This window comes from Numenius arquata, chromosome 7 (assembly GCF_964106895.1).
Source record: "Numenius arquata chromosome 7, bNumArq3.hap1.1, whole genome shotgun sequence".
NCBI classification, from domain to species: Eukaryota; Metazoa; Chordata; class Aves; order Charadriiformes; family Scolopacidae; genus Numenius; species Numenius arquata.
The window spans coordinates 4,143,475-4,159,498 of record NC_133582.1 but is presented as its reverse complement, the minus strand read 5'-3'; the positions used below and the strand labels follow the sequence as shown (position 1 = coordinate 4,159,498).

General features: G+C 46.1%; 1 protein-coding gene across 2 annotated transcripts in view; it reads left to right on the top strand.

Moving 5' to 3' along the window:
• The first annotated feature begins 7,390 nt into the window (after window positions 1-7,390).
• UBE3D (ubiquitin protein ligase E3D) overlaps window positions 7,391-16,024 on the top strand; it is a 73,823-nt gene continuing 65,189 nt past the window's right edge. The window contains exons 1-4 of one of the 2 annotated variants that reach the window (XM_074150681.1): window positions 7,391-7,537; window positions 7,889-8,094; window positions 10,420-10,510; window positions 13,249-13,480. In XM_074150681.1, the coding sequence (XP_074006782.1) occupies window positions 7,476-7,537; window positions 7,889-8,094; window positions 10,420-10,510; window positions 13,249-13,480 (591 nt within the window). In that variant the 5' untranslated portion in view covers window positions 7,391-7,475. The remainder of the gene's footprint in view (window positions 7,538-7,888; window positions 8,095-10,419; window positions 10,511-13,248; window positions 13,481-16,024) is intronic. The other variant, XM_074150680.1, reaches the window with a different exon arrangement.

The following is a 16,024-nucleotide window of genomic DNA, read 5'->3' as shown; positions in this document are numbered from 1 at the left end:
AAATCATTTACTCAGTCTCTTTGGTGCTTTCTTATCATTTCTTGTTTCAGTTATTGGGCAAAAATGGTTGAGCCTGCAGTGCTTCTTCTCCCCAAGCTCTCAGAGGGAAACACATCACTTACTGTTTCTATTTATCATTCAATTTCTTCTCAGCTACAAGTCAGGGCAATATGATTATTCACCTGAAAGACAATTTATGTGCATACAAATAAATTACTTCCATTTTCTATTTCATGCTTTAGCAGGTATCATTTAGTTGAGCCTCTTTTCTATCTCCTATTTTTCTCAACAATGTTCAAACCAGATTTTTTTACACCATGCTTCATACCTCTTCTTGCTTCTCTTCTACACACCGCATATTTAATAGAATATAGCTCCACTGAAGTAAAAAATTAAAAAAAAAGTAAAATAGTAATAAGCATTTTCAGTCAGCCCAGCCTAAGCAGTCATCCCTAGCTAAGCGAGAAAACAACTAAAGGTGGACAGCAGTAACTCTGGTCAAGAGGACTAAGCCAGCGATGAACACATGGAAGTGGCCTCCACTTATTCAAACAGAGAACAATGGCAGGAGAACACAGGCTGAGCCCACGTACACCAGCCAGGCTGCATTCTTACCCGGGTAGCTTGCTGTGCATGCCATGAGTATTTCTAGTGGTCAGCGTGGCGTGCCGGTATTTTCACACAAGAAAAGCACTAGCAGTATAAACATGCCTAACTCGTGAACGTAACCGTCCGCTCAAATCCACAGCCACGCCACCAATGGAAGACGTAGGATAACTTGTCTTTGCAAGATGCTGTTTAAACATCTACTGTCACAGGTGCTACCAACAAGTTGGGAAAGTAAGACATTAAGTAAGTCAAAAACGCCATCCCCCCTTCCCCATCTCTCATTTACAGGCTGCTTAGCTTCCAAAAGTGCCTATTCTCATTTCAGTTAAAACAAACCCGGGAATTATACTGTTGACGTTCCGCCTGTTTCCAAACTGACATTCCTCCACATGACATTCATCCACGTTGTATTAAAAATGACTGTACATTTTGGATAATCACAATATTTAGACACCACACTATTATTAGGCCTGCAAAAGGTCTACTGTAATTCAACCTGGTTTTGAAAAGTTACCAATATTTCAAACAAAACAACAAGCAAATCCGACAGCCAGGCCAGCATCAGTATATAAGCACAGACAGAGCACTGCTTGGCAACAAAATGAAAGACTATGATCTTCACCCTTAGATTCCGCCCCCTTATTTCGGGCGAGCACCTGCCCATTACTCTTTAGGTAAAGTCTTCCCACCACTTCACACTCCTATAGTTGGAATTCAGGGAGCACATCATGCAGTTAACCTGAGAACCATAACACGTTCAGTATTACTGCATATGGAGAGGAGACCCAGGAGTGCAAGGGCTCCTGCTAAACAGCAATGAAAATACAAGGGTTGAGTCACCCAGAACAAGCTCATCAAAACCTGCACCCCATATCCAGCATATTTTAAGATACTTAAAGAGATGAATTGTTTAGGCTTTTCTGGTTGTTATTACAGGTATGCAAATGTTATTTCTAAAAAAACCTTTAACGCCAGAAGCTGTCACATATTTCTGCTTTTCCAGTGGGCATCTTAAGGCCAGCCCTGCATCAACAGATGAAATTTAACCCTGCGCTACACAAACTACGGACAGCCATATGCCCCCCCACACCGTATCCTCCCAAACATCACACGCCACCACTCGAGCAGCAGAGCCAACCAGCCGGGAATCCGACCCAAAAGAGGCCCGCAGCCCTTATTCGCTCAAGGTCAAAGCAGGACGGCTCCGGCAGCCCAAGGCCGGGCTAGTTCCCAGGTGGGAAGAGGTCCCCGGAGGAAGCCCCTCTACGAAGGGCGGAACCAGGCCCTGCCGACAGCGCCCGAGGGCTGGGGACGGGGATCGGGGCAGGTAATGGGGGGGGCTGCAGCCTCGAAACCCACCCGGGCCCGCTTTGCGCTACAGAGGGACGGCAGCGGGGAGCGGAGCGGAGGGCAGACCAGTGGGGCGCGCCAGGTGCCACAGGTTAATTGATGCAGAGCAATTAACAGGCTAACCGCTCTCCCCCAGGCTCCTCGGCACCTGCCCACCCGCCTCCAGGCCAGCTCGGGCCCGGCCTGGCCCTCACCCTCCCTCCTCGACGGTGCCCGCGGCCCGGCCAGGGGAGGGGAGAGAAGAGGAGAGGAGAGGAGAGGAGAGGGCCGGCTCGGCTCCAGGGGCGTACCCCGCTCGGCTGCGGCGCCCTCCCCCAACACAGGCGCGGCGACGGGGAGGGAGAAGGGGAGCGGCCGCCGTCGGGCCCCGCAGCCTACCGGCACCGGGAGGAAGAGGAGGAGGAAGAAGAGGGAGAGGAGGGGGCGCCGGGGCGAGCGGCGTTACCTGAGCGACCCGAGCCGGAAAAGCCCGACCGCCACCGGCACCCCCGCGCCGCCCTGACAGCTCCCGGCATGCACCGCGCCGCGCCTCCCTCCGCCCGCAACCACCCCCCCCCCCCGCCCCGCACCGCCCCACGGCGCCCCCTGGCGGGCCGAGGCCTCCGCTCGGTGGCGATGGAAATAAAAGGCAAGAGTTGTTTATATATATCTACACAGATTTTTTTTGCCTCATGTTTACACAGCTGAGGGAATAGAGTGCAGGTAAAAATGGAAGGCAGGTGGTACGTTAGGAAATGGAGAATCATAGAATCATAGAATGGCAGAATGAGTCGTCTGGGTGGGAGGAGACCATTAAGATCATTGAGTCCAACCATCGAGCTAGCACTGACAAAACCATCACTAAACCATGTCCCTCAGCACCATGTCTACCCGTCTTTTAAATACCTCCAGGGATGGTGATTTCACCACTTCCCTGGGCAGCCTGTTCCAATGTTTGATAACCCTTTCTGTGAAGAAATTTTTCCGAATATCCATCCTAAACCTCCCCGGTGCAACTTGAGGCCGTTTCCTCTTGTCCTATCACTTGTTACTTGAGAGAAGAGACTCTTCAGGGGCTACCTTTCAGGGAGTTGTAGAGAGCAATAAGGTCTCCCCTCAGCCTCCTTTTCTCCAGGCTGAACACCCCCAGCTCCCTCAGCCTCTCCCCACAAGACTTATTCTCCAGACTCCTCACCAGCTTCGTTGCCCTTCTCTGGACACGATCCAGCCCCTCAATGTCTTTTTTGTGGTAAGGGGCCCAAAACTGGACACAGCACTCGAGGTGGGGTCTCACCAGTGCTGAGTACAGGGGGACGATCACCTCCCGAGTCCTACTCACCACGCTGTTTCTGATACAGGCCAAGATACTGTTGGCCTTCTTGGCCACCTGGGCACACTGCTGGCTCATGTTCAGCCCACAGCCGACCAACACCCCCAGGTCCTTTTCTGCCAGGCAGCTCCAGCCACTCTTCCCCAAGCCTGTAGCGTCCATGGGGTTGTTGTGACCCAAGTGCAGGACCCGGCACCTGGCCTTGCTGAACCTCACACCATTGGCCTCGGCCCATTCATCCAGCCCGTCCAGATCCCTCTGTAAATGTTATCGATTATATTATCGATTATATATATTGATTATATTACAAGTGTAAGGTCCTGCACATGGGTTGGGGCAATCACAAGCACAAATACAGGCTGGTTGGAAAAATGAATGAGAGCAGCCCTGAGGAGAAGGAGTCAGGGGTGTTGGTGGATGAGAAGCTCAACGTGAGCCAGCAATGTGTGCTCACAGACCAGGAAGCCAACTGCATCCTGGGCTACATCAAAAGACGTGTGGCCAGCAAGTCAAGGGAGGTGATTCTGTCCTTCTGCTCTGCTCTGGGGAGACCCCACCTGGAGTACTGTGTCCAGGTCTGAGGTCCCCAACATAAGAAGGACATGGACCTGCTGGAATGGGTCCAGAAGAGGGCCACGAAGATGCTCACAGGGCTGGACCACCTCTGCTATGAGGACAGGCTGAGAGAGTTGGGGGTATTCAGCCTGGAGAAGAGAAGGTTCCGGGGAGACCTTAGAGCCCCTTCCAGTCCCTAAAGGGGGCTCCAGGAGAGATGGGGAGGGACTCTTGATCACGGAGTGATAGGATGGGGGGTGATGGTTTTAAACTGGGATTGGACTAGATGATCTTTAAGGTGCCTTCCAATCCAAGTCATTCTATGATCCTATGATATTAGTAGCAGTTGTATTTAGCATTTTCTCAAATTTGTTGTGCTTAGTGTGCTTGAGTTCTTACTACACAGAAAGGTGTGTGGGCTGCCCACGTGGATGATATTGGATGGAATTTTTTACTGCAAGAGCAATTTTCCAGCAACCAGTCCCACAGTATGAAGGGTACAGTTCTTAGGCTGAAATCTGTCAAAGTCCTCATTATGGTTCTCAAATTTAAGCAGGCTTCATATAGCAGTTATTATAGTTATAAATGATGGAAGTAACTGCAAAAATAAAAGTGCATTCAGCTTATATAATAAATCTTTCAGACTTTGTCTGAAAACAAGTAAATATTTCTAAAATATTGCCAGGGGAAAATCTCATAGTATTTATAAATCTTCTACTCTGTGACTTATGTTATCAGGCAACATTTTATGAAGTCTAATTTTGTTCTCCAGACTTGTGATAATAATAACGAGGAAATGCGATTCCTTTTCTCATTGAACTATTCCAGGATTCAGTAGGTGAGAAACAGCTACGTTTGGGAAAGCTGACCATTCCCACTGGTTCTTCAAGGCATCGAGTATGACTCTACAGGCCGTGTATATCCAATTAAAATGGTGCATTTACATTTATATCTCTTTGAGGCTACTTAAAAATGCATCTGAGATTTAATTCTTAACTAGGGTTGGTGGTGCTTTTGGAGCTGTTTCAGAGTGGTGATCTTCACAGAGGTGATGGGACTTTCAATAACTAACTACATGCCTTCACATGCTCCTGTGCTGTAAAGAGGTTGAATTCCTAAGCTTCCCTTTTGCTGAATTTAGTAGTAGCAGCAGTTACAACTCAGAGCTCTCAAACAGTTCTCTGAAATTGTCTCATCAACTTTATGTGCACTGGCCATCAAAAAAAACCCCACAAAACATGGTACGTTATGGGGAAAAATACTGAGAACAAGATAGAGGGAGTCGTCTGGCTGCTGTATAAAGGCTGGCGCAGCCTCAGATCGATTACTGCATCATTTTGTGTCTTCACAGCTCGAGAAGGATGTGGAGGAGTGAGGGAAGGCACAGAGGAGGGATGGCGCCACTGCCTTAACAGTGAGAGCAATAATGGTTGGGACGGTTCGATGTTGAGAGAGAAGACAAGGGAGAGGACTGATCAAAATTTACAAAATCATGAAAGATACAAAGTTGTTGTTAAGCAAATCCCACAGTACGAGAATGAGGAGACACCTTGTGAAAACACTGGAAGATCATGTTTAAGACAGGGAAAGAAAATGCTTTTCTGCAGAGCAGATTGTGAACTTCTAGAATGTATTGCCACCAGAGGCTGGGGACTTGGACACTATCCGTAGGTTCAAGGAAGCATAATTGTTACTGATGGCAAACACATCCACAAGCGGACACTGAAGGAAATAGGCAGGGATGTACCCTCCAGCATCCCTAATACAATGAGGGATGCAGGGGAAGTACCGGGAAGTGACCACACTAAGGAGCTCTTTCTAAATAATACCTCCTTTTACTGACGTTGGAGCCAAAATACTGGGCTACATGCTGCACTGATGCCAGGTGCACTCACTCTGTAGGACATTTACCTTCATTTCTGTGTAATTATTTCACTGCAGAAATGGTGAGAATCCTGTAACAGACGATTTTGAAGAAATTAAGTTCACACCCTGTGAATAATTAAGCTTATTCATAACTTTGTAGCCTTGTGTAAGCCTTCGTAAAGTCAGGGCACAAGGCCCTTTTACTAATACTAAGTGTCCATTCTCCTGTAATTACGTGGATTTTATGTTTGACGTGTGACCTGCTTGCTCAGAACACTTTAACCTGCAATACGTACGTTGGTTTGTGAAGAATCTGGAAATGAAAGCCACCACACGGACCAAATATTTTTCTTCCTTAAAAAAAGCACAGAAACAACAGCAACAAAATCCCAAAACGCCACCCTCAGAACAGCATCTAGAGAGTATAGCCTGCATCTTAGAATACTTGAATAAATTCATGCTTTGTAAAAGAAAATATTTGGTTGAGACAATTTCACTGAATTTCACTGAATTTCACTGAATTTTTTTAGAGTTGGAAGGGACCATATAGATCATCTAGTCCAACTCCCCTGCTGAAGCAGGATTGCTTAGAGAATGCTACTCAGGACTGCATCCAGGCGGGTCTTGAAAATCTCCAAAGAAGGGGACTCCACAACCTCCCTGGGCAGCCTGTTCCAGGGCTCCGGCACCCTCAATTTAGCTGACTATTGTCTGCTGTATTTTTCCCCCAAAATCTAGCCTTAATCCATCTACTTCAAGACTTTCCTATCTACTTGGTTTTCCAACTCCAAGGATATTACTTCAAAGTAATCATGTCTAAGACAGTAAATTGCTAGAAAATTAACCTGTGCAAATCTCCCTTTTTGTCCGAAGCTTTGCAGATCATGTTTTCAAATAACTCTCTGCCATCGCAGAAGGTCTTGTGGCTTTGACAGAAAGCACACGCTTAACATCACTAAAGTCTGGGGTTTTTTTCCAAAGCAAAAGCTTTTTGCTTTGGTGTCCCCAAATATAGACCATCGACAGCCTCTTACATACTGTGAGGGATGAAGCGTGCAGTGGTGACAGCGCTCATGAGCTAAGGGACAGGTCACCCAGGGGTGCCAGGGTGGGCTTAAGAGTCTCTTGATAAGAGAGGCAGAAGGAAGCCTCACCCCGGAGCTGCAAATGCCTGTGGCACGGGTCCGAGCACGACGTGACAGCATTCAAGAGCTGGGAGAAGGTGGAACGGGAGGAATTCAGGCAGACTTGTAACGTTGCAAGAAAGGGCAGAGAGGGGGTTGTTCACAAGGCAGGGGCTCGGTGGTGGTGCGGAGACATGACACGGGAGACAGTCCCCAGCACTGACTGCGGAGCCTGCCCCTGGCTCAGGCAGGATGAGGGGTAACGGTTTTAAACTGAAAGAGGGGAGATTGAGAGGAGATCTCTGGAAGAAATTCTTTGCTGTGAGGGTGGTGAGACACTGGGACAGGTTGCCCAGAGAAGCTGTGGCTGCCCCATCCCTGGAGATGTCCAAGGCCAGGCTGGATGGGGCTTTGAGCAACCTGGTCTGGTGGGAGGTGTCCCTGCCCCAGGGCAGGAGGTGGGACTAGATGGTCTTTAAAGATCCGACGGGACCTAGCCCTAAGCCCGACCTCACCGCGGGAGGAGCAGGGGGTTGCCGGCAGCCGCCCCGGGGCTCCTCCCGGCCGCCACCCGGCTGCAGGCGGCGCTGTGGCGGGCGGGCAGGCGGCGGAAGAGTCGGTGGCTTCCCGTGCGGGCCCGGCGAAGCCCTTCCGCTGCCGGCATGGCGGGAGGCTTCCTGCTGGAGATCAGGCGGAGGACGCAGAGCGCCTTGCTGGTTATCCGGTAGTGCGGGAGCGCTGGCTGGCTGGCTGCCGGGCTGCCGCCGCTTGGGCCGGTGCCGGCGGGGGAGGCGCCGGAGCGGCGGCTCTGGCTTTCAGCACCCTTAGCCTTAAACGGGAGGGATGGCGGGAGGGAGGGTACCCGGGTTATGTAGCGGCGCCTCCCCCTGCCCTTCCCTTCTTGCGCGATTCGGAAGAGCCCGAGCTACTGTGCAAATAAACGCTTCCCGACAACGGTGGTTTATTTCTCTCGGTTGCTCCTCGCCCCCCGCGGGAGACCCCGCTTTACCGCCGGTGGGTGCCGGGGCGCGCCCCATCCCCCTGAGGTAAACCCTTTCCTTTGCCTATCCCCCAGCGAAGCGGACGACCCGAAGTCGGCGCTGGACGTCTGGGTGGCCGCCGACCGGCTGGCGGTGAGGAGCGGCGGGCGCCGGGCAGCGGAGGCGGCGCTGCCGGCAGAGGTCAGGCTGGCCCCGTCTTCCACCCGCGGCCTGCGCCGCCTCCCCGGCGACGGCCTCCACCTGCGCATGCGCCTGCGCCGCCCGCCGCCGCCCCCCGCCGGTAAGGCCGGGGCCGGGCCTGTGGGAGGGGAGCTGGGGCCGCTGCTTAAAAAAAAAAAAAAAAAAAACAAAAAGAGGCTGTTTTGCTTTACCTGAAAAGTTACTGTTTTAAATGGGGTCGGGCAGAGGGTTTCAACAGCAGCGCCCCTGTGAGGACAGGCTGAGAGAGTTGGAGGTGTTCAGCCTGGAGAAGAGAAGGCTCCAGGGAGACCTTAGAGCCCCTTCCAGTCCCTAAAGGGGCTACAGGAGAGATGGGGAGGGACTCCTGATCAGGGAGGGGAGCCATAGGACAAGGGGTGACGGTTTTAAACTGAAAGAGGGGAGATTTAAATCAGGTGTTAGGAAGCAGTGCTTTCCTGTGAGGGTGGCGAGACCCTGGCCCAGGTTGCCCAGAGAAGCTGTGGCTGCCCCATCCCTGGAGGGGTTCAAGGCCAGGCTGGATGGGGCTTGGAGCAACCTGGTCTGGTGGGAGGTGTCCCTGCCCATGGCAGGGGTTGGGACTGGATGATCTTTAAGGTCCCTTCCAACCCAAACCATTCTATGATTCTGAAGCACACAAAAAAATCCAAAGCAAACCAGCTGGAGTTCATGGTTTGCGTTGTGCATATGCTGTTGCTTTTTCTAAAAGTGTCTCTGTAGCTCTGACTGGAGGATTTGAACAGCAAGTGATAAAATTTAGTAAAATTGTCAGTTTTAAAAACCAAAAGTGCAAAAAGTGGTGGAATGGAAGGGAAACACGTTTGCTGAGTGTTTTGTGCTGAGAGCTGCTCTCAGTTCTTTCCTCGTGGTTTCCCATATTCAAAATTCTTTTCCTTCCCTCCTGTTTCGTGTTTGGTAGCTGAAAATGCAGCAATATGGTTCATCCAGGCTATCGTACTAAGGTTGTCGTCGACCACTTAATTGTAAAGGACCGTGAGTTTGTGTTGGAGCTGCTTGTTCTCACAGCCTGAGTTTGCAGAGGTTAATGTTGCGGGCAACATCTGCAAAGTTACCTGCTTCATTTCCATGATGCTAATTCGGGTTTAGGATGTGATTGCATAAATAAGAAGTATGGTAGTATAGATGTTACTTTCTTTCATTCAGTCATCCAAGCTCAATTTGTTTAGATTCATTTAAAAGCGTGTGACACAGAAAGATACATTCAATAACAACAAACTGTCGTTCTGTGGTTTTCAAGTAGAAATGACCCTTAAAGTGTGTGATGTACAATAATGGTTTCAGAACCAGAAACACACTGGAATACTCTGTTGATTTTATGGTGTGCTGAGGTTGCTTCTGTATGTTAATCTGTAGTTACGCATGTGCTTTGACAGTTCAATTACATAAAAATTATTTTGTGTCTCTTATTAACGAGGCATGCTTAAAAAGATCAAAGGCGAAGTTTTAAAAATTTACCTTTGAAATTCATACTTGAAATCCAGTGAAAAACATGTGTGTGAACCAGATTGTAATTGACACATATATTGGATAAGCTTAGTCAGCCCTTAATGTTTTATATTAGGATGCAAAACTAGTTATGTCTTTTGTGAAATTCTGTAACCTTTTAAAGTACTTTTCATTTGTGGTTGCAGCCACATTACTGAATTTACACATTAAATACTGAACGCTAGTGCAAAGAATAAACTTTGATTCCCAAACTATAGAAAGTGGGCAGGGCAAAACCTATTCATACACAGAGCTAGGTTAACAGTTTTACTTTTTTTCCACCTAATGGTATTTGATAATTTGTGGAGGCTTTTAGAGCTCCCTTTTTCAATTTGGAAAAGTTGTCTGAGCCAGCTTTTGTGAGACTGTTTTTGCTTTGCTGGCCTGCAGAGGGTATTGCACACTTTCTATTCCTTGAGTGGTACCACAGTGGCTGCGTATCTTACCTGCCTGAAAATTTAAAACTAGTGCCCTTTCCAGCCCCCCCAACTATTTTGTGTTACACATTGAGATGCACCCTCATATTGCAGAGACACAAGTTAGCAGAACTATCATTACACAAGGGTAGCGTTGAATTTTAATGTATACAATCTCTGTAATGTTACCAATGTCTCAGCTCCCTCTGTGGAGAGGATTTGCACCTTTAACGTAATTATTCACATATACAATTCCTACTTGCAATATGGAGCATGCAGTGGAGGTGGCGATTTTTTTTGAAATGTAATTATTTTCTTCTACAGGTAAATAAATTAAGGTTGTGTTTAAAATGTCAGCGTTTTGCTTTGTTTGTTAGATTCTTATTTTTTTTTTTTAGTTTGAGGTACTTGGAAGGATTTTTATATACAAGTGGCTGAAAATTTTATACAACCTGGGAGATTAATATGTTCTCTTCTCTCTATAGATTTGGTTTATACTTTGAGGGAAAGTCTGAAACCCCAGAAGAGTTACGTTTTTTACTGTCAATCCTGTGGTGACGTCATAGTAAAAGACCGGTGAGTACTGCAGTGTCTTGTATTTATAGCCCTAAATGCCATAGTGATTGCTATTCATGTTATTTGGCGTACTTAGAGAGACAGCTAAAAGGCATTTTTTTTGAAACTGATAGATGAGAACAGTTTTGAAGCACTGCGGGTGACTAAAAGCAAAATTACCTGAAACAGTTTTTCACCCTTTATTCATTTGCTTCTTGATTTCGTTCTGGCTGGAAAGTAGAAGTACCGTACAAAGAGTTTGGTGCATTGCCCTGGAAGCTGGGAAATGTGGATTCTTTCCCTGCTTCTCTGCTATTCCTCGAGACATTTCCTTTTTGTGGTTGGACTTCCCTACGTGTATTGAGATCTGTGGCTTTTTGTGTGTTTTTATATGGCTTCAGAGATCAGGGTTGTGCTCTCTGAGTCTTCTGTGTTGCCCTCAAGGCTGACGAATAATCGGTCATTAGGCCAACACCAGAATTAAGGCCCCACCATGGCAGAATTGTGGTTGTGTCTCAGGCGGTATGTAGAATCATAGAATCATCTAGGTTGGAAGGGACCTTCAAGATCATCTAGTCCAACCATCAACCTAACTCTGACAAAAAAAACATCACTTAACCATGTCCCCCAGCACCATGTCAACCCATCTTTTGAACACCTCCAGGGATGGTGCCTCAACCACTTCCCTGGGCAGCCCATTCCAAGGCTTGATAACCCTTTCAGTGTAAAAATTCTTCCTAATAGCCAACCTGAACCTCCCCTGGCGCAACCTGAGGCCGTTTCCTCTTGTCCTGTCGCCTGTGACTTCGGAGAAGAGACCGACCCCTGTCTCTCTACACCCTCCTTTCAGGGAGTTGTAGAGAGCAAGAAGGTCTCCCCTCAGCCTCCTTTTCTCCAGGCTGAACACCCCCAGCTCCCTCAGCCTCTCCTCATAAGACTTATTCTCCAGACCCCTCACCAGCTTCGTTGCCCTTCTCTGGACCCACTCCAGCACCTCAATGTCTTTTTTGTGGTAAGGGGCCCAAAACTGGACACAGCCCTCGAGGTGGGGCCTCACCAGTGCTGAGTACAGGGGAACGATCACCTCCCGAGTCCTACTCACCACGCTGTTTCTGATACAGGCCAAGATACTGTTGGCCTTCTTGGCCACCTGGGCACACTGCTGGCTCATGTTCAGCCCACAGCCGACCAACACCCCCAGGTCCTTTTCTGCCAGGCAGCTCTGTGAGACCACAGAGAGTGAAGACAGTGATGGGTAGTGCTGAGAAGTGATTTTGTTTAGTTATGGTAAAGCTGGGTGGGAGGATGAGTTATTCCAGCTTTCATCTGCAGGTGGGGCAAGTGCAGTTTAAAATGCATTGTCGGTCCAGAAAGAAGGAAGTTTTTATAAAAAGATTTTGCTTTCACCCACTCAACGATACAAAAGGCACAAGAAACTACAAAGGGAAGGACGAGCATCTTCAGAAAAGAGTAGTCTGTGAACTGCAAGAAAGGGAGGGTGTCTAACTGTTGCCTTGGCAGCTGTGTGATTATTTGTTGTAGCACCATAAGCAAAGTTGTATCTGCAAGTTTTAAATAAAGAGTAGAATGAAGAAAGTCTATCTAAAGGTTTCAGGTGACAGCAGAAGAAATACGGGAACAAAAGGAAGGCATTCAGGGAAACTAGGCAGAGAGCAGTAAGCACAGCTCTGAAACAAACACTTGCGCTTTGCAGAAGAAACTGTTGGAGAGGTGCACACCGTTAAAGCCATTCCCTGTTGTTTTGGTAAAGGGGCTGAATTTCTTCCCAGTGCAATAGTTTTCTAGAAAACCCAGATTAAAGAAAGTGTAAATATGTGGACAGTATCCATCAGTACCTCTACATTCTTAATAACATCACATGTAGGGGGACCACAGAATGACTGTAGGAACTGTAGGCAGGAGAGTATTGACCACTGACTCTTGATGACCAAACTGGTATTTATATAGCCACATGTATATATTCTAGCTTTGAGACTATATTTTCACAACAGAAATCAGTGGTTCCAAACCCAGTCTTATAAAATCCTCTGGCACTGTGTGTAACCAAAGAAAGTCAGTTAAAAGAAAGCAAAGTCTGGTGTTGCCTGGAGCAGCCTGCTTGGTCCATACAGCTGTCCAGGAGAAAGGGATTTGGTTTTTTATTGTATGTGACTTCTAAAAGTTGAATCTGAATCTAAATTAAGCTTGCATTATGCTTGGGTTTTGGTTGGGTTTTTTTTTTTTTTTTAATGAAGACATACTGTGGTATTTTTTAATCAGGATTTGTCTTTTTCAAAATCTGGTATCTGACTTTGAGGGACTTCAAAGGACGTGCTCTCCCTTGCTGTGGTAGCGAGCTGTTTCTGTTGGTTTTATATCAACATTTGTAGCAAGGGAACTTTACAAGTAATAATAATAAATATAATTGCAGAATGCCCATTGTGATGTTTTTCATGACTGTGTAGAACTGTTTTATTTTTGCCATGTAATTCATTTCAAGAGAGGATCATGCCAAGTTCTGCCTTACAAGCGTTGGAAGTTCACCCTTGGGAAATGCTTCATCACAAACTTGGCAGGAAATACTCAGCCATTGCTTTCTCAGAATTCATCCAAAGAAAGTGCCTTGGACTGAGAGTCAAATGCTTCCTTTTGGGAGAAAATGCCATACTTCCTCCTTTTTTTTCTAAGGCGTCTAAGCTCTCTTTTAGTGTCTTTGAGAAGAATATAATATATTGAATTTTTTTTTTCTTCCCTCTTAGGAAATTTATCAGAGTTCTTCCTCTACCAAGTGAAAACTGGAGTGCTTTAGTTGAAGAGTGGTGTTGTCATCCTAACCCCTTTGCCAGAAGCACTTTGCACCCTCAGCATGATGACTGTTTTCTTGGAGACACTTTTTTTCTGCTGAATTCAGGAAATGAATCCCACGTGCCTGAATCTCCTGCGTGCTGCTCAGAGACTGGACACCATGCTTCTCAGAGTGGCTCCAACTTGGTAAAGTATTTTGTTTTAATAATTCTTAAGTGAATGTATTTGGACTTTCTTTCCTTGTAGAACACTTTTTTTTTTTTTTTGTCACTGGTTTATTTAACTTCTATGTACTACAGAGCTGTTTTGAAGGTTATAGGGAGTTGTTCACATCCAGCTTTACAGAAGTCAGAAAATATTCTAAGCTGTGATTTACATTTTCTAAAACACGCACCTCGGTCTTGATATTGACCTTAATATGTAGGAACAACTTCTTCCTGTAAACTGAATTAGAAACTATTGAATTATGTCGTTCTAAACTCAAATATGCCCCCCCTCAAATATCTTGAGTGAAGGACATCAACATTTAGTAAGATAATAACTTTAATGGGTTAGGTGTTTGTCAAAGGGTAGTAGAGTGAAGAATGAGGAAACTGGAATAGCAGTGCTTTTTCTTCTGAACCTATAACTGAATGTATAACCATAAATACGATCAACGGAATCACGGAATTATCAGGTGTGATTATTTATTTATTATCTTTAGAAAGACTTGGAAAAATCAGAATGTGTTTTGGGTTCAGATGGGGCTGTTTTACACTCTTAAAATACAGTAAGGAAATTGAGTTTGTTTGACTGCTCTCTGTCTAGTGAAGGAGACCTGCCACCTCAGGTTATAACTCTTTATGTTAATGTTTCTGAGATGTTCCAGGAGGGGATTTATCTATCAGCTGAATCTCTAGGAAGAGGACTATCATTTGGCTTAGAAACATCAAAATTTGTTGCTGTCCTGGAAAAAAACAAAACAAAACAATTTGTAGGGATACTGATGTTTAAATGGTGGGATAAAACCCATGAAGAGAGAAAATTCAGTGCTTTACTCATCTTGGAAGTCTAGCACTTGTATAAAAATGTTCAAGTTAATAATCTTTTCTCCTACCAGAAGAACATCCACAAACTTAGTTCACCAAAGCCTACATTTCCATACAGCCTCTTCTGTTAATCTGCTGCTTTTCTGTATTTGTGCTGAGAAGGGTTGGGCCTGCAGATACCACCTCTTCTTCCAGTACCATGTATTAAACCTCACTACTGAAATCCTTCTATGATTATGGGAACCGTTGCTGCCTTGGCAACTTGTGTCTGCGACAGCTGATGGCTTGCTGTGTACAGAGTCCCAACATGAAACTTTTAAATCTGTTGAGAAGTAACACCAGAGGCCCTGATTCCTCTCTGCTGCTGCTTATCATCGCTAGGGATTTGTATTATCCCCAGTTAAATCACTAGAATTCTCGCAGTTCAACAGTTCCTGGTGCAGTGCATCCTGTCTGCTTGGGAAACACTTCTGTCCTATGGTCCGTATCTGCAAGTCTTGCAGCTGTGGTCCCTTTGTGGCTCCATTATTCTTTGAAAAGCAGAATATGGGGAAGGGAAAATAAGAACTGATACCCTGAAAGGATATCAGCGTGGGAGAAACGAATTAATGTGGATTAACTCTGTGGCAACTGGAGTTATTTCTTCTAAGTATCCTTAAGAAGGAGGATGAGCAGAAGATTCTGAATTTCCAAGAGAACAGTCCTTCCTTCCAGAGGTCCCCAAAATGAATTATCTCCCATTTCAGTAGTCTCAAAAGAGATCTTAGAACAATGGGAACAAAGACGGGAAGAGGCAGGGCGCATGGAGGTCGAATTGCATCCCAAAGACAGGGGAGCAGTCTGCCCAACACACTTCTTCAATCAATCAAAGATAATGTTTGCCAGAAAAGGTTTGGTTTTGAGGCAGAAACACGATAAAAGGATGTGGGACAAAGATGGTACTGAGATGTGGGTCAAACCAGGACACCAGCAGAACTTTTGAATGAGGGAGGAGGCTATTTTCTGTCAGAGGCGTACAATAATAGTTTAGTGTGATGAATTTTCCTGTTTGCTTCCTGAAACTTGCATTGAAGTTGAGAATTCTTTTCTTGTTTGTGTCAAATCCCTCTTTTTACATCTTTCACACTTGCAATAAATTCTCATTTCTGTGTTTGCTTATTTCCAGCGTCACTCAGTTGCCAAGCAAATGAGCAAACTGTAAGATCCAGCAGAAACTGGACTAATAAGAAAAAAACCCTCACACTGAAAGAGAATATTTTTCCATAATATGAGTAATAGAAAGTTACAGGCAAGATAGATTGCTATTGGCATAAATGTTCTCATTTCAGAGAATATTGTTACAGCCTGCCCCAGTATGAAAGTTCTTTTTTAATTGCATTGCAGTTCTTTGGAAAGTGTTTGCCTATGACCGAAATAGTAGCAGGAATGTACCAGAGATGCTTAAACAATCTTTTCCAGCCTCCAGTGGGACCAAGACAGCATCCGTCCATTGCAAACATATTTCTCACATCCATTAGTCTTCCGGCATAACATAGTTTTTTAAATGTCACATGGTCTTGCAGCATCCTAATAGTATCTCTTGGGGAAAATAGTTTCCCTGACACCGTATCAGGGATCCTTAGGAATAGAAACAGAAAATATTGGGCTGGTGATCCACCTCCATCTGCAGCTTGCCAGCAGCTGCAAGTTGTCAAATAGATAT